The 24,067-nt window shown below is 38.8% G+C and overlaps 1 protein-coding gene across 7 annotated transcripts in view; it reads left to right on the forward strand.

The window, feature by feature from the left end:
• The window catches only part of ATP10D (ATPase phospholipid transporting 10D (putative)), a 127,183-nt gene that overhangs the window by 26,805 nt on the left and 76,311 nt on the right, over positions 1–24,067 (forward strand). For 6 of the 7 annotated variants that reach the window (XM_012179906.5, XM_060417071.1, XM_060417072.1 and 3 more), the window contains 2 exons: positions 8,515–8,841; positions 11,275–11,469. In XM_012179906.5, the coding sequence (XP_012035296.3) occupies positions 8,552–8,841; positions 11,275–11,469 (485 nt within the window). In that variant the 5' untranslated portion in view covers positions 8,515–8,551. Of the gene's footprint in view, positions 1–8,514; positions 8,842–11,274; positions 11,470–24,067 lie in introns of those variants that run through there. The other variant, XM_042251366.2, reaches the window with a different exon arrangement.

Genomic DNA, 24,067 nt, shown 5'->3' on the forward strand with positions numbered 1-24,067 from the left:
TCTGTTTTCAAGATGAATGTCAGTTTATTCCAGAGTTGTTAAATTACCATTTTGCAATTTGAAATTCCACTTTTCCATATGTTATCTTCCTGTTTATAAAAGCATCTAGTTTTGGGCCTCTGTGTTAATTTTCTATAGATTACCACAGTTTAGTGCTTAAAACAGCCCCAGCTTATTAGTGTACAGTTCCATAGATCAGAAGTCCAGGAACAGTGAGGTTGGGTTTGTTGCTCAAGTCTCAAAGTCTGAGGTTAGGGTGGGGAAGGATCTACTTACAGCCTTATTGAGATTGCTGGCAGAATCAGTTCCTGTGGTTGTAGGACCTACGTCTCTGTTTCCTTGCTGGCTGTCAGTTAAGGATGCTGTCAACCCTTTGAGACCACCAGCAGCTGTTCTTTTGAATTGTATTTCATTTGCTAAATTTTATTGTTTCCCCAACAATACTCAGTCTCTGTTTCCTTGCTGGCTGTCAGTTAAGGATGCTGTCAACCCTTTGAGACCACCAGCAGCTGTTCTTTTGAATTGTATTTCATTTGCTAAATTTTATTGTTTCCCCAACAATACTTATAAGCGAAAGTAGTTTGTAATTTTCTTGTGGCAGTTATAAAACTTATGCATACATATTTTAGTACATACAGATATTTATATGATGGTGATAAATAATTATTACAATAAAACATTTTTTTTCCAGCCATATAGTTGCCTTGCTATGAAGTAGTATTGCAGTTGGGTATATGTAGCATTTGTTTTGTATTCATCTCATGCCAGATCCTCTCTCCTAGTGTCAGCATGTATTAAGAATCTTGATCTTTAGGATCTATGGTCATATTAATTAACTTTTAAATCCCAGATAAAATGCTACTGTGTTAGTTAAAGCAAGGTATACAGAATCAGGTGGCCTTTGACTCCATATTTCTGGGTAATATTAGGCTTCAAGTGGGCATGCTGAGCCCAGGAACCTGCAGTCCTTTACATATAGTTAATCTTTTCTAAAAAATTTTATTTGTTTTTAATTGGAGGATAATTGCTTTACAATATTGTTTGTTTCTGCCATATATCAACATCAATCAGCCATAGGTTTATGCATGTCCCCTCCCTCTTGAACCTACCTCCCACCCTCCGTATAGTTTAACTTTGAGTGGTATTTTTCCATCGCTAACCATCAGCAAGTTTGTTGTAATCCATTTTACAACAAACTACTACTAATTTTCATATAGTAGAAGTTTGCTCTTAAACTAAAAATGAAATTAGAAATGGAGATTTTAATAAAGCCTATGTAGGTTTTTTCCTTTTTAATGAAATAATCTTCTATCTTTTAAGGACAGAAGCTCATTCAGGAGTGATGTATCAGATCTAAAACGTTCTTTCTTATTCCAAGTAATGATGAATGACCTTTAGGTACCTAGTTCTTGTTATGTTTAAAAAATTGTGTTAATTTTCAAGGGTTAGTGGCAGAGGATGAGGTCAAATAAAGCATGGAGCCTTTTGGTTGACTAGTGGAAAACCATGACAAATCAACTCTTCATGGAGTAGGAAAAGTCTTTGAATTATGAATGATGTTCTTGAAAAATTCTGAAAATGCTTCGCATGAAGTTGCTCATTAGCGCTTTTGTCTGTCAGAGTGCTCTCTTTATCCTTTGGGGATAGTTGAGAGCGTGTTGCTCTGCTCAGCTAGTTGGTTGCCTGGCAGACTCTCCAGCTCAGTGAAAGAACTAAGTTGCTAAAGCTGTGTGACCAGGTGATTGAGTGTGAGTTACATGCACTTTAAGAAATGAAACATCAATGAGTAAGTTGATATAGTCGTTACTATCAATACTATACATAACATTCTCAATTAACACTTCTGCAAAACTACTATGGTTGAGAAAACATTTCCCAGATTATCACTACAGTTGTTAATCTTTACTTAATACTTACATGCTTCCCACACTGCTCTAAGAGCTTTACATATATTAACTCACTGAATCCTCACAAGTCTTTAACTGAGGTTAGGTGGCAAGTGGAGGTGCCAGGAATTGATGTCGGTGTCTGGCTCCTGTCTATGCTCTTGATCACGATTATACACTTATTGATCTTACAAATCTAGTAGGACAGAATGATTTCCTAAAAAAGTCCTTCAGACTTGGAGAAGCAGACTCCTTCTACTAATAAAGACAGAATGATGCAGTCAAAGCTGAAAGTGAATTATTTCTGTTGCCTTAAACTTTCATCTTTTCCTTTTGTGGAAGGAAGGCCAGGCTGAGCCATGAAAAAGGAAACTGTGTTTTTGTTTCTATTTCCCTTCTATTACTTTTCTGTAAACTTCAGTGATCAGCCATTTGTTGATCATCTCACTTTGAGCAAACATTAGTTAGACTCTTTGGAGTCTGGAAAGTACTTAGCTATGTTCTCTGACTTTGAAAAATGAAGCTACCTGCAGTGATGGCACCCCACTCCAGTACTCTTGCCTGGAAAATCCCATGGATGGAGGAGCCTGGTAGGCTGCAGTCCATGGGGTCGCTAAGAGTCAGAAAGTGAGCAACTTCACTTTCATGCATTGGAGAAGGAAATGGCAACCCAAGTGGGCTGCCGTCTGTGAGGTTGCACAGAGTCAGACACAATTGAAGCGACTTAGCAGCAGCAGCAGCATAGATTGCAGTGCCTGAGTCATGCTCAGGTTTGTAATGAGAGCAGAGAAGGGATCAATGTACCGTATCTCCTGTGTGGATCCTTCTCCATCTCTCCCTCTCTAAGGTAAAGCCAAAAGTCTAGAGGGTGAAGAGAGGCTTATGTGGTGAGTTGCTATATGATTGATCAGCTTGCCGCAAAGAGAGGGCAGATTTGCCAAGGTGCAGGGTGTAGGTTATACTTGGCAACCTCCTTGGTAAGTCACCTGGGTACTTATTAAGTTCCACATTTGTGGGCCCCATTCGATAGCCTCTGAATCAGAATCTCCAGGGGAGGGGCCTAGGGAATGCTGATTAACAGGGCCCCCAGGGCATTCTTGTTGGGGGAACTTGGAAAACACCACAGGAGTGGGATACAGTTTGTTCACAAACATAGAATGAATTGTAGAGTTAATGGTTGAGGATGAGATCAGATGATATAAAGATCATTTTATGTCTTGCCTGTCTTTTGTGATTGGATCTCTATTTGTAGCCTACTGAATGTTGCTTACTTCAAGTATCATTAGGTATATTGAACAGAGCATTTACTTAGACTTGGACAACCTTAATTTGCAAGCAATATGTTGAAAGTTTGGACTTCAGCCCAATTTACAGGGTTTGCAACCTTGATTTATGTTCAGAAACAGCCAAGGAGAAGAGTGGGGAAAAGAATGACTCGTTAATCTACTGTGTGCCCCATGACACTTCATGGTGCCTCCTTGTGTTCCTTAGCCAGCTGAGGCTAATAGGTTAATTATGTGGGCCACATAGCTGTTAAGTGGTGCAACTGATATTCAAACCTGGGTCTATAGAGGATAAATTTGATTTGTTAAAAAGTGGTGATCAGAGTGTTCATTCACTCAATTAAAATTGGTGAACCCAAAAAAGGCAGGATTAGGATGAGGAGCTATGGTAAAAAAAACTTCGATGTTCGCTACCATGTGAAAATATATGCCCAGTGTTTTGTACTTTTTTTCTTTTTAAAAGAAGTCAATTATCAGTATTTTATGTGAATTTCTCTATTTTAAAATTTTAGTCCTATATTCAAAAAGTGTAAAACAATGTGTTTGCCAACACCATGATACAGAATACATCATTAGGTAGAAATTTGCTTAAGGGCTACTGGCTTGTGACTTCTAGATGAAATAATCTCTAAAGTCTAAACTTATGTCAAGATTCTTGCTGTGATTTACTGTGATTTGCTGTCCCTTCATATCTTAAAGGAAAAATTCCGTGAACATTTATGTGAAAGTAATAATGAAGCTTTTTCTAAATATTTGTATGCTTTTAAGTTTCCTGAGGCAAATGGAGAAAGATGAAAAAGCTGCTTCTGGCTTCTTGCTACTGGGGAAGGTATTGGCCTCTCTTGGGCCTTTAGTCCAACTACTGTGTTTTGGTTGCCTTCTGCCATCAGAGGATGTATGTATCCACTCTTCCATGTGTGCGTTCAGCCCATGAGGAGCCATGTGCAATCGGTGTCTTTCCAAAGTGTATAAAGCAGCACGTTAGTGGACCCTGAAACCAACTTGGTGCCAGCTTGACCAGTATTAAAATGAGAGAGATTGAGAAAGAGAAAGAGAACAGAGCAGGATAGAAGATGCTTGCATGGCAAGTAGGAAGGGCAAGAATTGCTTTGTAGTACTGTTGTTTCAGCTATATATGTGTATGTGTTGCATAATAGAATGTATTTCCCACTGTCCTAGCAGTTAGATTTTGAAAGCTCTGAGCTAGAGTGACTAAGTAGATTCCTTGGTCATTCCCCCTGAATCTAAAATGGTATAAATTCTAAGCTGGAAATTTGAAAGGATTTTCACCACATGTTAATTACCCCCACACTTGTGACTCCATGGACTGTAGCCCACCAGGCTCCTCCGTCCTTGGGATTCTCCAGGCAAGAACACTGGAGATCAGTGCTTTAATCCAGTCATTAATTTTCAGGCAAGAGTGGCCGTGATGAAGGGAAGGAGGGTCGTTACAAGATGGCAAGTCACATGACCTTAGAGAGTAGAACAGAGACTCCATGACTGAGAGAGGATGCTGAGGAGGACACTGAGCCAGTCCCAATTCTGTGTTACTGAAATTCCTAGAGGATGAAAAGGGGGAAGGGGGAAGATGGTATGAGTGAAAAGAGCACCTAATGCAAGTTTAAGGGCACTGGAGAGGCTCAGAGGAAGGTGGACCTGGGGATACTTTGGCAATGAAACATTTTCCATTTGTAGAATTGCCTCTGGCACTGAGTGAATGGGGAAAGGTGACCTGAAGTTAACACTTTCCACGTGTTGTATTTGCTTCATCATTTCTAAGTTTGCATTCTCAGGAAACTCTATTGTGAAATTTAAAAATCTAAGTAGAATCTAGATTGTTGTATGAGATTGAGGGCCCTAGCAGGATGCACACTCCTGTGTCTTAAGAGTTTAGTTGTAAATGCAGACTCTTAAGGTTTCCAGAAATAATGAAAAGTTGTATTAGTTTCAGCCTTCTAAAAGTTAAGTTTTGTCATAACGGTCACCTGATGGGATGAAATACATGAAAAGTGTTTAGTGCTTATATTAAGTATTTTACATTATCTACTGATTCATCAATACAGCACTATCTTACATCCTTATTCTGGGAAAATTTCTGGATATCTTATGAACTACGTTAAGTTCTCCAAGCTCTCATTACTTCTTATAGGTTAAGAAGCTAATTTATATACAGTTGGCCCTTGAACAATGCAGGTTGGAACTGCAGGGATCCACTTAAACTTGGATATTTTTCAGTAGTAAATGTTTACAGTATAACCAAATCCTGGCTGGTTGAGTCTGCAGATGCCTGGAAACTGGAAATGCAAGGCCAAGTACAAGTTATATGTGGATTTTCTACAATGAGGAGCGTGGGCACCCAAGCCCCCATGTTGTTATGCATCACCTATACTGAAGTGAAAAACAGGCTTTTCAAATTACTTCAGAGATAGATTAAAACATTATATTAAAAGAGGACTACTTTGACCAGTCTGCTTTGATTTAGCTCCCTATGGACAGATATTTGAGACAGCAAACTCCAGGACAGCAAACCGATGGAGTAGAACTTTTTTTGTCTTGTTTCTATTCCTAGTATACAACTATGAAACTGACTTTTTGGATATTTTCTCTCACTGGTAGTAGATGCTGTCTATTATGGGTGTCTATATCCAGGCACAAATACACACATTTGGAGGCTATTGTGTTCTTCCCATTAAAGGGGATTTTCTGCCTCTTACTTGTTTTTATTGTTTTAAGTTTTAAAGATCTGATGAATTTTTGTGAGATTATTTATGATTCAACTTATTTTCTATAAGTACAGTGATAGTGATGCTGCGTAACTGTAATCTCTTGGTTTGCTTAAGGACCAATATAGAGTAAATAAGTGTATTAGCTGAATGGATTGTTAAAAATATTGATTCACTAGAATTACTAGAATAGGACCAAATCTTCCAGTGCTGCTACATATTGATTTATGATTTCAGATCCATGAAAGCCGAATATAATTTTAATATCCTTAGGGGGATAATTTCTATATCTGATTAGTTATTATACTTTAGAGAAAATCATAGACATAAGCTTAAAATGAAGCTTAGAAAGGAAGGAAGCTTAGAGAATTTGCCCAAACTACTTCATTACCTTGAAGACTCTTTTGCACTTGGGATTGCATTTATATATTTACATACTTATTGCCTCACCTAGACCCTGAGATTCTGGAGATGAGGCTCCAGGTCTCTGTATTTTTAACCTCATGTACTTTCTACCGCGTAACCTAGTTTTTCTGCAGATGCGATCATGGACCACCCGAATCCAATTCATCAGGGGAGTTTTGTTACCAATACAGATTGTCAGGACATTCCCACAGATTTACTAAAAATCTCCAGAAGTGAACTCCACCCTAAAATGATCAAGTAAATGCAGTGACATTGATAATGTAAGAATAGATAGCAAGGCTTCCAGACCTTGCCCTCCAATCTCCTCGCCTACTCAGTGAACTTTTACTGGCTATCTACTAAGTACCAGTTACTCTGGATGTGAAGTTAAATGAAGCACATTAACAGTTAAAAACAGACTGAGTTGGAAAGATTTGATTTGAATCAACCTTACCTACATGCTAACCATGTAAATTTCAGCAAGTCACTTAACTTCCCTAAACCTATTTCCTCTTTTGTGAAGTAGAATAATGACTGTCATAAGATTAATGTAAATACTAAATAAGATCAGTTCAGTTCAATCACTCAGTCGTGTCTGACTCTTTGCAACCCCATGGACTGCAGCATGCTAGACTTCCCTGTCTTATCACCAGCTCCCAGAGCTTGCTCAAATTCACATCCATCGAGTCGCTGATGCCATCCAACAATCTCATCCTCTGTCATCCCCTTCTCCTCCTGCCTTCAATCTTTCCCAGCATCAGGGTCTTTTCCAGTGACCCTGATGAGTCTAGTGAGTCAGTTCTTCGCATCAGGTAGCCAAAGTATTGAAGTTTCAGCTTCAGCATCCGTCCTTCCAATGGACATTTGGGACTGATTTTCTTTAGGATTGACTGGTTGGTTCTTCTTAAATACTTTTGCAAAGTGCTTGGAATAGAGTGTGCTCTTAGTGAACATTAGAGCTTTTTTTTCTTAAACTAATGAGCTCATGTTCTAGGAAGGGCTGAATTTCTTGGAAAATACACACTCGAAAATAGAGAAAATAAGGGAAGAGATGTAAGAGATTTTGTTTTCTATCAAACCACCCCAAAACTTGGTGGTGTAACTTTCATTGACTCAGAGTGTGATGGGTTGACCGTGGGAGTAGAGTTCAGTTGGGACAGCTCATCTCTGCTCTAGATTGTATCATCTGGGCACACTCAGGTGTTGTCAGTCTGCTGGCACTCAGTGGCCTCACCCCTATGTTGATAGGAGCAATGGTTGCTAAGTGGGTCGTGAGTACTCATCCTGAGTACTGCCAGCCTGGGCTAGACACGTGGTAGTGGCCGCAGGGTTCTCAAGAGCAGTGAGAAAGGAGTTGTTAAGGGAGTCCCATGAGTAGGCACTTTGCAAGCCTTTGCTTGTATCAGGTTTACTAGTGATTCATTAGTCAAAGCAAGCCATGAGACCAGGCCTAGATTCAGCAGGTAGAGAAAGACTTCACCACTTCATGGGTAAAGGGGTGTGCCTACAGGGATGGAAAGCATTTGTGGCTATTTTTGTAATCTGCAGGGGCTTTACTGATTGCTTCCTCCATATCCGACTTCATGCTAGGTGATTTATATGTTATTCCCTTAATCCTCCCAACAGTCTCCTGACATGTGTGACAATCCCATTTCAAGGATGAGAAAATTGATTAGATAAATTGAGACTTGTACACATTAAGCACAAAGTTTTTGTCTCAACTTGTGGAGTGGCCTTTTGGGTGCTATCTCTTGTTGGTTAGGTGATCAGCCCATAAGACAGAAGGTGTATGCTCTATTTCATTAAGATTTGGTTAAAATGGACTTTTAGTGACTTCTTTTACTTTCATATTGCTACCTTCTAGACTAAATAAGTCTTCTCAGGTGGCTCAGAGATAAAGTATCCACCTACAATGTAGGAGATGCGGGTTTGATCCCTGGGTTGGAAAGATCCCTTGGAGGAGGAAATGGCAACCCTCTCCAGTATTCTTGCCCAGAAAATCCCATGGAAAGAGGACCCTGGCAGGCCAAAGTCCATGGGGTCGCAAAAGAGTCAGACACGACTGAGCAACTAAACGATAAAACAATACTGAATAAACTGTTGAGTCATTTGTTTGCTTAGTATAGAAAAAATTTAATCTTACTAACATTACTGTTCTTTAAGACTTTCCAGAAGTTTATGAGAATTGTTTTAATGGATTTTTCTTTGTTTTGCCAGATTACCTGTGCAACCTGGATCTCCCCGCATTTTGGACATGACCGAGCCTCTTCAATGGGCCAGGTATCACTGGCAGCGGCTGATCGGCCGTACGAACACAGACGATGACGAGAGACCATACAGCTATTCCTCTCTGCTTGCCTGTGGGGGCAAGTCCTCCCAGACCCTCAAACTGGCAGGAAAGCATCGGGTTGTTGTTCCCCACCTCCAGCTCTTCAAGGAGGAGTATGAAAAGTTCTCTGGAACCTACGTGAACAACAGAATACGGACAACAAAGTACACGCTGTTGAATTTTGTGCCGAGAAATTTGTTTGAACAATTTCACAGGTACTTTTATTTTTGGGGAAAAAAAATTTAGAATGTTCTTTGTCATTCTGATTAATATATAAGACTTTTCATTTTTATAATGTCTGATACCTAAGCCTAACGCTCGTGACATTACCTTTGATGATTTCTGGTAGGGTCCCATTGTGAAATGATGACTCCTTACATTCGTATAACACTTTAGGACTAATAAAATGCTTTCTCGTGACAAGAGAAGATATTGTTATCTTCATATTACAGATAAGGAAACTAAGTTTGGCCCTGTAGTTTAACCAGTGTCCTGCCAGAAGTGAATGAGGGGATATGACCTTCAGTCTATTTACTCTTGCTTTTGTGTTCTGTCCATTAAAAGAATGTTAATTCTGCATTTAAATTTGACTTATAGCCTTTTCTTCTTTTTTAAAAAATATTTATTTATTTACTTCTTGGGCTGCTCTGGGTCCCAGTTACAGTACATGGGATCTTAAATCTTCATTGTGGCATAAGGAATCTTTAGTTGCAGCATGTGGGATCTTGTTCCCTGACCAGGGATTGAACCCAGGCACCTTGCATTGGGAGCAGGAAGTCTTAGCCACTAGCTCCTAGCTTTTTCTTCCTCATAAAAGGAGGAAATAGAGCTCTGAAGTAAATACAGATGTAAGCGGTAAGATGAGGTAAAGCAGAAATAATTCACTGTAATAATGTATTTACTGAAGCCCTTTCATCAGATTAAGTATTGAAGGAAATGCAAGGTTACATGAAGCTTCTTTCCTTATGGAGTCTTATATTTAGCAAGGGCAGCAAGATGTGCATACAGTGAAAAGACACAGCGGATGTGATGAGTGCTATAAGGTGCTGCCAACCAGGATGGAAGCCTCAAAAAGAGAAATACTACTATCAGCCAGAGCAATAGAAAGAAAGTGGCATGTGAAGTTAATTATGAAGGTTGAGATTTTCAAGGCAGAAATATCTGTGAAGCACATTTCAGGTGGAGGAAGGAATGCAGAATGGCAATGGCATAGAAGATTTGCTGGAGGCCTGGGAAGTAGGCCTCTGTGACTAATACTGTTAGAGGCTAATTGAAAGCAGGATAGAACATTTAGGAAGCTGCTGCATACATCTTGGCAAGCTGTAATAGAGACCTGAAAGTAGAACAATGTGGGGATGAAAAAGAGGATAATCTGTTACAAATACTATGGATAAATGTAAGGAATTAAGTGAAAGGAGTGAAAAGATGATGTGAGCAAATTGAGTTATGATGACCAGGATTATTAAGAGAAAAAAGAAAGACAGGAATAACAAGAAGGTTGGCTCAAAGGTTATGTTGTTTTGTAAATGTTGAGTTTGAGATGCTAATGTGAGTATAGAGATTCTCAGCATTTATTGCTATTTTTTCCAGTATTATTCATTTCATATATATTCATCCTCATTTTTTAATCTCTATATATTCCATGCAGTTATGGAACAGTGGATATGGTTAAAGAACAGATGTGAATTTGTTGAATTAATGGTTTTAACTACTATGGATGTTTCTGTCTTGTATGGAGTTTGCAGTTGTGCCCATGACAGAATTAGAACCTGAATAGAGTTCAGGGCCCAGTCCTATACATCAAGATGCAGTTAACTTGGTGTGCTGCAGTCCATGGGGTCGCAAAGAGTCAGACATGACTGAGCGACTGAACTGAACTGTACATTCAAATCATTGAAGCCACAGAAGAAGCAAAAAGGGTTGCAAGTAGCCAAAATTTCAGGGGAAGAGGAATTGGAGGTGAGAAATGAGGAATATGTGTAGATTATTTTGAGAAGTTTGGCCATGGGAAAAATATGTGATAAAAATTCAAGGGACCATGCAAAGTTGAGATTTAGTTTCTTTTAAGGAAAAAGGCTGCTTGCATTTGCCTTAGGGTCCAGTGGGAAATATTTGATCATATAAAAGAGAGAAGTAGTTCCTTAAAAAGTAGTTCTCAGTAATGTGAAAGCAGAAATGGAAGTGTTGATCTCAGGGAAAAATAAACCTCAGGATTTTCTAATTATTTTGAACCTTGTTTGAATCTAATGTTTGGACAATCAAGTTAACTTCAGAACGTTAGAGTTAATTTTTTGTTTTTGCAATGTATTAACTTTGAATTTCCTCTTAAGTTTTTTGAACTTTTTAAAAGAAAGTAGTACTTCCTATTGTGCTTTATTATGTTACACAACTCACAATAGTCACACTGCAATATTGACTATAATAGATTTAATGAATGATACCTCACATTTATTAGAGTATGTCCAACCAGATGTCTGCAGGGATAATAAATTGTTAATTCAGATGTGTTAGATTTCACTAGTTCTGTTTTGTAGCATCCAAAATCAACTGATAGAAACTTGTGGGAAAACACCATTGGGTCTTTGGCCTCTTTTGTTCCAGCCTTTGCTTGCTTTGTTAACACCTCCTTGTGTGTGTTTGGGTTTCAGAGTCGCCAATTTATATTTCCTGTTTCTAGTTGTTCTGAACTGGGTGCCTTTGGTAGAAGCCTTCCAAAAAGAAATTACTATGCTGCCGCTGGTGGTTGTCCTTACAATTATTGCAATTAAAGATGGCTTGGAAGATTACCGAAAATACAAAATTGACAAACAGATCAACAACCTAGTAACTAAAGTTTATAGTAGGTAAGTGTAACAGGAACTATGCTGGGGAATATACATGCATCATTTAGAAACATGCAGAATGTTACTCTCCACCCCTTAGATGTGACTAGGACACTTTTGGGGGGTAGGATGGTGTTTTTAACTAATATTTATTAAAATTCGAGTGCATTTAATTCAGGATCATAGGAAAACAATAAACACATTAAACCATTGTCAACCAGATGTTGATAAAGTAAAAGCTTCTATAATTTAGGTATAAGTAGAGCTGAAAGAATTAAACTTCAAACCATAAGAAGGAAAGCAAGCAGATAGCTTTTAACCCTAGATATTTACAATTTGGGATTAAGAGGATGGGATATGAAATATATGAATGAATATGAAAAATGAGATGGAATATGAGAGAAGGTGAGTTTCTTGTGGAGGAAAGGAATTGTGAGATACAGAGAAGTGCATTCTTTTTTGTAAACAAAGCAAGAAGCCTATAAAACCCTTCCTGTTGCAGCAGCAACTGAGGGCATTCATAATAGGAAGACTTATAAGGAGCATACTTGCTCTCTTGGAGACTTCTGTTTCAAGTATTTATGAAATAGCCTGTACAGCCAAGAGTGAAGTCCATTAAGGTGAGTGTTTAACTGTGCTGTATATTAATGACTACATTTACAAATTGTGTCCAGAGACAACTATTTATAATGCTGTGATGTGTTCCTTGAAGTCATACATATTGTGTGTGGTAGGGAAACGTAGGACAGTTTACAAAATAGGGATTGTACTACATATATTGTTTTTATTCTATTATTTTAGCCTAATTTACATCATAAATATTTCCCCTGTCTTTATCTATCAAGAAGGCACTTTTAATAGCTGCATTGTAATAAGACTCTAAGACAATTTAAATATTTCCCATATTTATATAATTTTGAAAATGTATCAGTACATATTCTTACACAGAAGTATTGAAGATCTATGATTATTTTCCCATTATAATTAGGAATGGAATTAATATATCAAAGAGGAGAATATATTTTTTAATTAAAGTATAGTTATGTTCATTTCTACTGTACAGCAGATTCAGTTATGCATATATAGACATTGTTTTTCATATTCTTTTCCATTTTGATTTATTATAGTGCTTCCCTGTAGTTCACTTGGTAAGTGATTTATTATAGAATATCAAATATAGTTCCCTGTGTTATACAGTGGGACCTTGTTATTTATCCATTCTATAAATAATAGTTTGTATCAGCTAATCTCAGACTCTGAATCCTTCTTTCTCCCACCCTCCTCCTCTTTGGCATCCACAAGTTTGTTCTCTGTGTCTGGGAGTCTGTTTCTATTTCACAGATAAATTCATTTGTGTTATATTTTAGATTCCATATATAAGTGATATATCTTTTTCTTTCTGACTTACTTCACTTAGTATGATCTCCACCTGCATCCATGTTGCTGTAAATGGCATTATTTCATTCTTTTTTATGACTGAGTAGTATTGCATTGTGTGTATATGTATGTGTGAATATACATATTTTACCTTCTTTATCCATTCATTTGTCAGTAGACGCTTAGGTTACTTCCGTGTCTTGGCTATTGTAAAAAGAATGTTGCTATGAACATTGGGATGCATTGTATCTTTTCAGATTACTATTTTCTGTGGATATATGCCTAAGAGTGGGATTGCTGGATCGTATGGTCGCTCTATTTTTAATTTTTTAAGGAACCTCCATACTGGTTGCATTAATTTACATTCCCACCAACAGTGTAGGACGGTTCCCTTTTCAAGGAGCAATATTTTTAAGTCCTTATTTATGTGGCTTTTGTGAATGCCAATGCCAAGTTTATAAGGTTAATTCTCTGAAGTTCCTTTTCATGAGAAATGTATCTACTTCTTAAAGTTATCATTAAGGATAGATTTATGAAATTCTCATTGTGTTTGCTGCTTTACAAATAAGGTTTTGGTGTCACTTTTTCATTTCAGAGTTTGGAAAGTTTATGGAGTATTCTGAGGATGATGAGTAGGTTAATTTGGCCTGAGGGTAGTGGCCCAGTAAAAGGGCTATAATTAGAAATAAGAGGATCCCCTGGTGACTCGGTGGTAAAGAATTCACCTGCCAGTGCAGGAGATGTGGGTTCAGTCCTTGGGTGAGGAAGATGCCCCAGAGAAAGAAATGGCAACCTATTGCAGTATTCTTGCCTGGGAAATCCTATGGACAGAGGAGCCTGGCAGGTCACAGTTCTTGGGCTGCAAAGAGTCAAACATGACTTAGCAACTAAAGAACAACAAAAAGAAATAAAAGGGGAATTTGAGGCCTGCTATGGAGGAATGTCATGCCCAGGCTACTGCTTACACACTGAATAAAAGAGCTCTCCAGAGAAATACAATCAATAGGAATAAGATTTGTTGTAAGGAATTGGCTCATGGGATTGTGGAGGCTAAGAAGTCCCTTTGCGATTCTTTGCGACCCCATGGATTGTAGCCTGCCAGAGAATTGTCTGTCGTGTAGTTTGAAGGCCAGAGAGTGATGGTATAGATTCCAATCCATGTCTGTAGGCCTGAGAACCAGGAATGTCCAGGGCAGATCAGTGTACCAGATCAGTTAGGCAGACAGTGAATTCAGCCTTCCTTCGCCTTTTTGTTCTATTCAAGCCCTCAACAAATTGGATGATGCCCACCTATACTGGGAAAGGCCATCTGCTTTACTCAGTTCACCAATTCAAATGTTCATCTCTTCCAGAAACAACCCCAGAGACACCTAGAAATAATATTTAAACAGGTACCTGGGCATCCTTTCAACCAGTGAAGTTGACTCATAAAATTAACCATCACAGATATTTTCCTTGAGTGGTACAGAATCCATGTTTTGAGCCAAGAAACGGCATAGTAAAAGTTGTGGTTTAAGGAATATTGGTCAGTTCGGGTCATAAGAATGGCTTCTTCATGGATCTGCGTCTGCTAATCAATCCAGGGTACTACCAGGAGTATGTGCTAAGTGTAGGAAGGAATTCATAGAATAGATACTGTGTAGAAGGGCCCAGTGGAATTTGGTGAACTTTTGTGATTTTTTTTCTTTTCAGATTTATAGGGTAAAAAATACCACTGATAGAAATAGGGAGCATTAAGTTCATCTAAGGTAGAATGAACTAGAAACAATAGCAAGACAGGCATCCCAGAGGAATGTCCAGTGGGCAAATAGGAACATATGGCAGAATTTCTGGAGGGAAGGAAAGGCTGCAGAGAGAAATTTCAAAGTCATCAGTCCGTTTAGAGGGGATTCTGAAGTTAGGAGTTTGACTTAAATCCTCAAGGGAGAACATGGAATGAGGTAGAAGACTGAGGTTTGAGTTCAAAGGTAGGCACCTATTTCAGCCTTTGGGGAAACGTCACAGGTACTGTTTGACAGGTGCTACTCTTCTGAGATCCCAAAGCATGTGGCATATTTCTTGGGTTGACTTCAGTGCTCTGATACAGAGCCAACATTCATAAGAGTAATTCCTAATCTGTCAAATTTATAAAATAACCTGTTATATTTTAGTTTGCAAGTCAGAATAAAAGATATCTCGGTTTTAAAGTATAGTTTTAAACCGAGAAGTAAACAGAAGTATATTCTGAACAAATTTAAAGCTCACTTGACTAAGAGTTCAACCAGATGGCATAATTTTTTTGTTGTTGTTTTGGGAGAAAAATAACTCAAAGCCTGGTCCTGATAATACAGCTGTCTTTCATTTTATATGAGCAAATGAAGAGGGAAGGCTTCTCTGAAGAAGTGATACTTAAGCTGATATATGTAGAAATCTGAATTTTGTTTGTTATTAGAATTATTCAGTGGCTTTCCCAAAATTTGTTTTAAAGACTTACTGAAGCAAAGTAACTTTTTTTTCTCTTTTGTGAGATGCTATATATGCTCTGTGTGTGTTTATTAGTTGTTCAGTCGCGTGCAACTCTTTGTGACCCTGTGGACTTTGTAGCCTGCCAGGTTCCTCTGTCCATGGAATTCTCCAGGCAAGAATACTGGAGTGGGTTGCCATTCCCATCTCCAGGGTATCTTCCCCACCCAGGGACTGAACCCTGGTCTCTCTCACTGCAGGCAGATTCTTTACCATCTGAGCCACCAGGGAAATCCCAAAGATGCTGTGAACTGTACTTAAATAAGAAAATATTCTCTTTTTTCTTATATAGTCTAAGGGGAACCAGAAAAAAATGATGCGTTGTATAGAAAAATAAAATATTAAAAGGCCATGGTTTTTAAATTCATAGACCACTTTACTGAAACAGTGCTATGAATCATTTAGTGACGTTTAAATGCTTTCATATGCCAGGGACAGAGAGATGAAATGTTGATACAATCTCTGCCTTCAAAACATGGCTATAGGAAGTAGAATTTTACAGTGATTATCTGAAGGACAAACTCCATATTTTGACCAATTTTACGATTACTCAGTATCAAATTTAGCAAATGGAGAGAATATTTCTTATATATTTTTAAATACAAATTCTTGTACATAAATTCTAATTTTTAGTGTGAGGTTAAAGTTGATGCTGTATATTTCCTTTTTAGGGTTGCTCTAAAAAGTTCTGATTCTCATACTTAGTAGCCGTATAGTCTTGGGAAAAATTATGTAAACTAGCTAAATTCCAGTTTCTTTCATTATGAATAAAATAGTACCAAACAGTAAGCATAGCACCTACCCCTTTCTAAGTGCTAACTAGTGTGCTCAGTCACTTGTTTGTGTCCGACTCTTTGTGACCTCCTGGACTGTAGCCTCCCAGGCCCCTCTGTCCATGGGGATTCTCCAGGCAAGAATACTAGAATGGGTTGCCATTATCTCCTCCAGGGGATCTTCCCAACCCAAGGATCGAACCCAGGTCTCCTGCATTGTAGGCAGATTCTTACCATCTGAGCCACCAGGGAAGCCCACTAAGTAAAAATTAGCTATTACGATTATTGTAGGTTAATAACAACTATAAGCTAGAGTCTATATTTGTTACATGATCAAGTCATTTAATCAATAATTGAGAATTTAGTAAAACACTGTGTGCTTGGTGTCTCAGTTGCATTCAACTCTCTGTGGCCCCATGGACCGTAGCCTGCCAGGCTTCTCTGTCCATGAAATTTTCCTGGCAAGAATACAGGAGTGGGTTGCCATTTCCTCCTCTAGGGGATCTTCCCAAATAGGGATCAAACTCACGTCTCTCTCATCTCCTGCATTGGCAGGCAGATTCTTTACCACTGCACTACTTGGGAGCCCCTTTATTACAATTTCCTAATGGGAGACATGGTACAATTTTTTCCTCAGGTGTCCTTTGGATCTGTTTTAGATAATTTGCATATAAACTTGAAGATGAGAGGCAATATTCTTTTCAGTTATTTTAAACTCTAGTCTGAGATATCATTTTATGATTGCATTTCATAATAGAATCTGGTAATTCTTTTTCATTTATTAACTGTTATTCTATGTAATTTGCCTATTTTTTGGTGTTGAAGAAGAAATAATGCTTATATTCCAATGCCTACCCCTCACTGTTCTTGGAACAAATTATAAGAATATAGAGAAATAAAGATTGTCTATTTATTGCTATTCATTTAAGTTAATGTACTAACTTAAATTCCTGTGAAATACAAAGAAATTACTTTAAAGTACTAATTATTTCTCAGTAAAAGTAAGTTGAAAATATGGGGTCATTAAACTTTGCAAGCTTTTGCAAGAAGCATTAACATTTTTATGCAGATAATTTGGTTCTCATTTGTGAGACTGTGGTCTTTCACAAGGTGCTTAATTTTATTTGGGAAAGTATCATTGGGAAATAACAAATGCTAGAACAGAAAGTAAACATTTAAACCCTATTATACCTCAATTAAGTTAGAATGAACTATTATCAAAAACTTCACATTCTTAAGATTGCCTTTAAAATGGCAGCCATTTGGTAAGGTTTTAAGATTTGCTTCAAGTATATTAGAAGTGTGTTGAAAATAATACTGTTAATCATCTGACAAATTTAGGTGCATACTGTGTTGCAGGCTCTGAGAGATTTAGAGGTTTAAACAAAAAAACAAAGTGCCTGCCATCCAAGAACTTGCATTGTTTTCTGATCTTTAAAAATCAACCATATTGTTGGTGTTTTGGTGTGTGCTTCAGTTCAGTCAGTTCAGTTCCGTTGCTCAGTCGTGTCCGACTCTGTGACCCCATGAACCGCAGCACACCAGGCCTCCCTGTCCATCACCAACTCCCAGAGTTTAGCCAAACTCATGTCCATTGAGTCAGTGATGCCATCCAACCATCTCATCCTCTGTTGTCCCCTTCTCCTCCTGCCTTGTCTTAGTCTTGTCTAACTCTTGCAACCCTTTGGACTGCAGCCCTCCAGACTTCTCTGTCCATGGGGTTTTTTTAGCAGGAATACTGGAGTGGGTTGCCATTTCCCTCTCCAAGAGATGTTCCCAACCCAGGAATCGCATTGGCGTCTCCCATGTCTCCTGCATTGCAGGTGGAGTCTTTACCCATTGAGCCATTTGGGATGTTGGGAGTTTTAAAATACTAGCTGATGTTAATATTTTAGATTATCTCATAAATCCATGGTATTTCATTATTCTTGGAACTAAATATTAGTGGCCTTCTAAGGTATTAACCTTATTTATGTGTAACAATTTCTAAAATAGTTCTTGAAATTCACTTTCTAATACATAGTTAATCAATATTCTATTCGGTGGTCATTGATAAGTTGTTATAACTGGGAGTAAAGTCCAGTATTTGAGAGGTGGACTCTGGAGCTACTTGCCTTGTTTTAATCCCAGAAATACTAGAAACTGTGTGACCTTGAACTAGTTACTTAACCTGCCTAAGCCAGTTTTTCTCATTTGTAAGAGGTGGGGAGTGGGGCATAGTGCATTCATAGTACCAACTACATAAAATCGATATAAAATTTAAATGATTTATGAATGGATAAAGCCTCCAATAAATGTCTGGGTTGGTCATAACTTTCCTTCCAAAGAGTACCTGTCTTTTAATTTCATGGCTGCAGTCACCATCTGCAGTGATTTTGGAGTCCCCCAAAATAAAGTCAGTTACCTAGACAGCATATTAAAAAGCAGAGACATTACTTTGTCAACAGAGGTCTGTCTAGTCAAGGCTATGGTTTTTCTGGTAGTCATGTATGGATGTGAGAGTTGGACTATAAAGAAAGCTGAGCACCAAAGAATTGATACTTTTGAATTATGGTGTTGGAGAAGACTCTTGAGAGTCCCTTGGACTGCAAGGAGATCAGGCCTGGGTGTTCTTTGGAAGGACTGATGTTGAAGCTGAAACTCCAATACTTTGGCCACCTGATGCAAAGAGCTGGCTCATTTGAAAAGACCCTGATGCTGGGAAGGATTGAGGGCAGGCGGAGAAGTCCCCTTCTCTCACAGAGAATGAGATAGTTGGATGGCATCACCAACTCATTGAACATGGGTTTGGGTGAACCCTGAGAATTGGTAATGGACAGAGGATCCTGGTGTGCTACGGTTCATGGGGTCACAAAGAGTCGGACACAACTGAGCAACTAAACTGAACCAATAAATCTGAGCTGCTCTGTGCCAATGATATTCATTATATAAATTGTTTTTAGTGTTTTTTTCAGAGAAGTACTGATGAACGTCAAAAAGAAAAATTCATTCATAATCCCACTCTTTCTTTAGATTTGTTAAAGTAGGAAATAGCAGTCCACATTTTCCACCTTTTCACCTCTCTGCAGCCAACTCCCACCAGTGGAATTACTATTACTAATTGAATATATTCTTCCCAAATTTCCCCAGTGCTTATGTATTGACATAAAAGCTGGGCGACATTGAACAAAATCGGTCTAGAAGCAAAATGGGTAGCTTTCCTCAGCAATCAATACAAAGAAATGGAAGCAATAGAATGGGAAAGTCTAGAGATCTCTTCAAGAAAATTTGAGATACCAAGGGACTATTTCATGCAAAGATAGGCCCAATAAAGGACAGAAATGGTATGGACCTAACAGAAGCTGAAGATATTAAGAAGAGGTGGCAAGAATACACAGAAGAACTGTACAAAAAAGATCTTCACGACCCAGATAATCACGATGATGTGATCACCAACCTAGAGCCAGACATTCTGGAATGCGAAGTCAAGTGCGCCTTAGGAAGCATCACTACAAACAAACCTAGTGGAGGTGATGGAATTCCAGTTGAGCTGTTTAAAATCCTGAAAGATGATGCTGTGAAAGTGCTGCACTCAATATGCCAGCAAATTTGGAAAACTCAGCAGTGGCCACAGGACTGGAAAAGGTCAGCTTTCACTCGAATCCCAAAGAAAGGCAATGCCAATAATGCTCAAACTACCACACAGTTGCATTCATCTCACACGCTAGTCAAGTAATGCTCAAAATTCTCCAAGCCAGGCTTTAATAGTACGTGAACCAAGAACTTCCAAATGTTCAAGCTGGATTTAGAAAAGGCAGAGGAACCAGAGACCAAATTGCCAACATCCATTGGATCATCGAAAAAGCAAGAGAGATCCAGAAAAACATCTATTTCTGCTTTATTGACTATGCCAAAGCCTTAGAATGTGTGGATCACAATAAACTGTGGAAAATTCTGGAAGAGATGGGAATACCAGACCACCTGACCTGCCTCCTGAGAAATCTGTATGCATGTCAAAAAGCAACAGTTAGAACTAGAAATGGAACAACAGACTGGTTCCAAATAGGAAAAGGAGTATGTCAAGGCTGTATATTGTTACCCTGCTTATTTAAGTTTTATGCAGAGTACATCATGAGAAATGCAGGGCTGGATGAAGCACAAACAAATCAAGATTGCCAGGAGAGATATCAATAACCTCAGATATGCAGATGGTACCACCCTTATGGCAGAAAGCAAAGAAGAACTAAAAAGCCTCTTGATGAAAGTGAAAGAGGAGAGTGAAAAAATTGGCTTAAAACTCAACATTCAGAAAACTAAGAGCAGGTCATCTGGTCCCATAATTTCATGACAAATAGATGGGGAAACAGTGGAAACAGTAACAGACTTTACTGAGCTCCAAAATCACTGTAGATGGTGACTGCAGCCATGAAATTAAAAGACACTCCTTGGAAGAAAAGCTATGACCAACCTAGACAGCATATTAAAAAGCAGAGACTACTTTGCCAACAAAGTTCCATCTTGTCAAAGCTATGGTTTTCCCAGTAACATGTATGGATGTGAGAGCTGGACTATAAAGAAAGCTGAGAGCCAAAGAATTGATGCTTTTGAACTCTGGTGATGGAGAATACTCTTGAGAGTCCCTTGGACGGCAAGGAGATCTGACCAGCCTGTCCTAAAGGAAGTCAGTCCTGAATATTCATTGGAAGGACTGATGTTGAAGCTGAAACTCCAATACTTTGGCCACCTGATGCAAAGAACGACTCATTGGAAAAGACCCTGATGCTGGGAAAGATTGAAGGCAGGTGGAGAAGGGGACGACAGAGGATGAGATGGTTAGAAGGTATCACTGACTCAGTGGACATCAGTTTGAGTAAACTCCAGGAGTTTGTGATGGACAGGCAGTCCTGGCATGTTGCAGTCCATGGGGTCGAAGAGAGTTGAAGATGACTGAGAGAATGAACTGAGCTGATTGAGTTTACCTGAAGGATGGATTATAAGTGCCATATCCTAAACGGTGAGAGTAATATTGAAGCAACAAATAACAAGTAGATGCAGGAAATTCTAGCTGTAGATTTAGGCTGAGAGAAGAAGAAAGTTTCTGCTGGTTTTAGTTCTATGTCCAAGAAGGAAATAAACCTCATTTAGCGTCTACCACATTGATATATTCTCAAAGCTAGTTAAGATCGGCAATGAACATTGTTGCTTAGCTTGCAGTTTTAAAACATCGTACACACCCATACTCTGTGGCGTTATGCCTCCACTGTCACTCTTGACAGTTACACCATCCCACTTTCTTCACATGACTTTAGATCATCCTGCAGAATGCACCTCCTCCAGAGGTCAATGTCCCGGCTATTTGCTCCCAAAAGAGCCTGTGTGTACCTATCGTATAAAATTGCTGTTTGTGGTTCTTTTTCACATTTTGACTATAGCTTTCTAGGGGAATGATAATAACTTAATCACTTTTGTATTCTTAGCGTCTAACATGGTAACTGGCATAAATTAAGATCAATATGGCTCAGTGGTAAAGAATCTGCAGGATACACAGGTTCAGTCCCTAGGCTGGGAAGATCCCCTGGAGGCGGAAATGGTAACCTACATCAGTATTCTTGCCTGGAAAATCCCATGGACAGAAGAGCCTGATGGGCTCCAGTCCATGAGGCCTCAGAGAATCAGGTACCACTGAGTGACTAAGCACACACATAGCCAGCTACTGGGGACATTAGCCACTTTTTAAAATCGAGTATGAACTCCAAATGGGGAATAGTGAAGTTCATTCAGTTGTAAAATTAACCTCATTTGGATTTTGTTCCAATGTAGAGTGGAGAGTAAATTTGTCCCTTAGAAGATTTCCATTTTTAGGTTTGAAAGAAAAATAAATCCTTAACCCTAGGATTCAAGTCTGTCTTCTCTCCCTACTTTCACAAATTCTCAGCAACTTTCCTTACACCTTTCTTCATAGAAAAAGTAGAGGTCATTAAGCATGAACCAGGTATCTCAGTTCCTGCTTATGTCATCTTCAGCTGCTTGCTTCTGACTTTACATGAAGCAGTAACTCCCTTCCTTGTAATAGTAGTCCTTTCATCTGTGTTCTCAATTCCATTCCTTGTTACTTCTTGATCACTTCAACCAACACTGCCCGTTCTCTCTCCTCTCCCCTACCTTGCCTTCTCCATGGGCTTCTTCCGTGCATGCTGTGTGTGTGTCCAGTTCTCTCTTTTTTTTTCCTGCCCGGTTCTTTCATCCTTGCTGTCCTTTGCCTTCCCTTCCCTTGCAGTGGCTACTTTCACCCTTTATTCCTTTCAGAGCTAAACTTCATGAAGTAGACGACTCCTTCAACTTCTAATCATGCCTTAACCCACTGGAGGTCTCACTTTCTTCTTTACTCTCCATGTCAACAATTTTCATATTCCCTACTTAATAGCAGACATCCTAATAACCACATACCACAGACATGATCCCTTTGTGGCTTTTGTTACTCTGATAACTCCCTTTTTAAAAAAAATTTATTTTTAGTTGAAGGATAATTGCTTTACAGAATTTTGTTGGTTTCTTCCAGACATCAACATGAGTCAGCCATAGATATACATATGTCCCCTCCCTCTTGAACCTCCCCCCAATCTTCCCCCCCATCCCACCTCTCTAGGTTGTTACAGAGTACCTGTTTGAGTTCCCAGGGTCATACAGCAAGTTTCTGTTGGCTATCTATTTTACATATAGTAATATAAGTTTCCATGTTACTCGCTCCATACATCCCACCCTCTCCTTCTTCCCTCCCCCCACCCACCATGTCCATAAGTCTGTTCTCTATATCTGGGTCTCCACTGCTGTTCTGCAAATAATTCCATCAGTATCAGCTTTCTAGATTCCATATATATACATTAGTATACAACATTTATCCTTATTTTTCTGACTTACTTCACTCTGTATAACAGGCTCTAGGTTCCTTCCATCTCATTAGAACTGACTCAAATTGTTCCTTTTTATGGCTGAGTAACATTCCATTGTATATATGTACCACAGCTGCTTTATCCATTCATCTGTTAATGGACATCTAGGTTGACACTATGTTCTAGCTGTTGTAAACAGTGTAAATATTTTGAAATTTCCTTCTTTCTTGATTTCTCCAACATTTCCTCTTGAATCTTACTTCACTCCTCTATCACCTTGAAGTCTCTTTCACTCTAAGGAATCTCATATCCTTCAGTCCAGTTCAGATCAGTTGCTCAGTCGTGTCCGACTCTTTGCGACCCCATGAATCGAAGCATGCCAGGCCTCCCTGTCCATCACCAACTCCCAGAATATTCACTCAGACTCACGTCCATCAAGTCGATGATGCCATCCAGCCATCTCATCTCTGTCATTCCCTTTTCTTCCTGCCCTCAATCCCTCCCAGCATCAGAGTCTTTTCCAATGAGTCAACTCGTCGCATGAGGTGGCCAAAGTACTGGAGTTTCAGCTTGAGCATCATTCCTTCCAAAGAACACCCAGGACTGATCTCCTTTAGAATGGACTGGTTGGATCTCCTTGCCTGGTGTCAATTGCTCTCTCTGTGCCTAGGACTTGTAGGTACTGTATTTCTACTTGTGAACTTCTGATCAAAACCCTCAAAATGCTGGACCTCTTCAATTTTATATCCTACTTAAAACTTTTTAAACTAGATTTATTATCTTCCCCATGATGCATCCAGTTACTCTAAAACCTAGGACATGGTAAAAAAAAAAATACCATTCACCATGAAGGTTTGAAACCACAGCATCATCCTTGATAACTTTTTTGTGTATAATAAGTCAGAATACTTGTCTCTAATACCCAAATATATCTTGATTTAATCTCATTTTATCCATCCTTTTTGCTACTGTCTTGATTGTAATCATCTTTATCCCTCCCCTGAATTATTTCAGTATCTTTCCATTGGTTTCTTGCCATTCCTATTTCTAACCAGCCTGTCACCCAATAGTCCATCCATTACTCTGAGGCAGGATTTA

Source organism: Ovis aries, chromosome 6, assembly GCF_016772045.2.
Source record: "Ovis aries strain OAR_USU_Benz2616 breed Rambouillet chromosome 6, ARS-UI_Ramb_v3.0, whole genome shotgun sequence".
NCBI classification, from domain to species: Eukaryota; Metazoa; Chordata; class Mammalia; order Artiodactyla; family Bovidae; genus Ovis; species Ovis aries.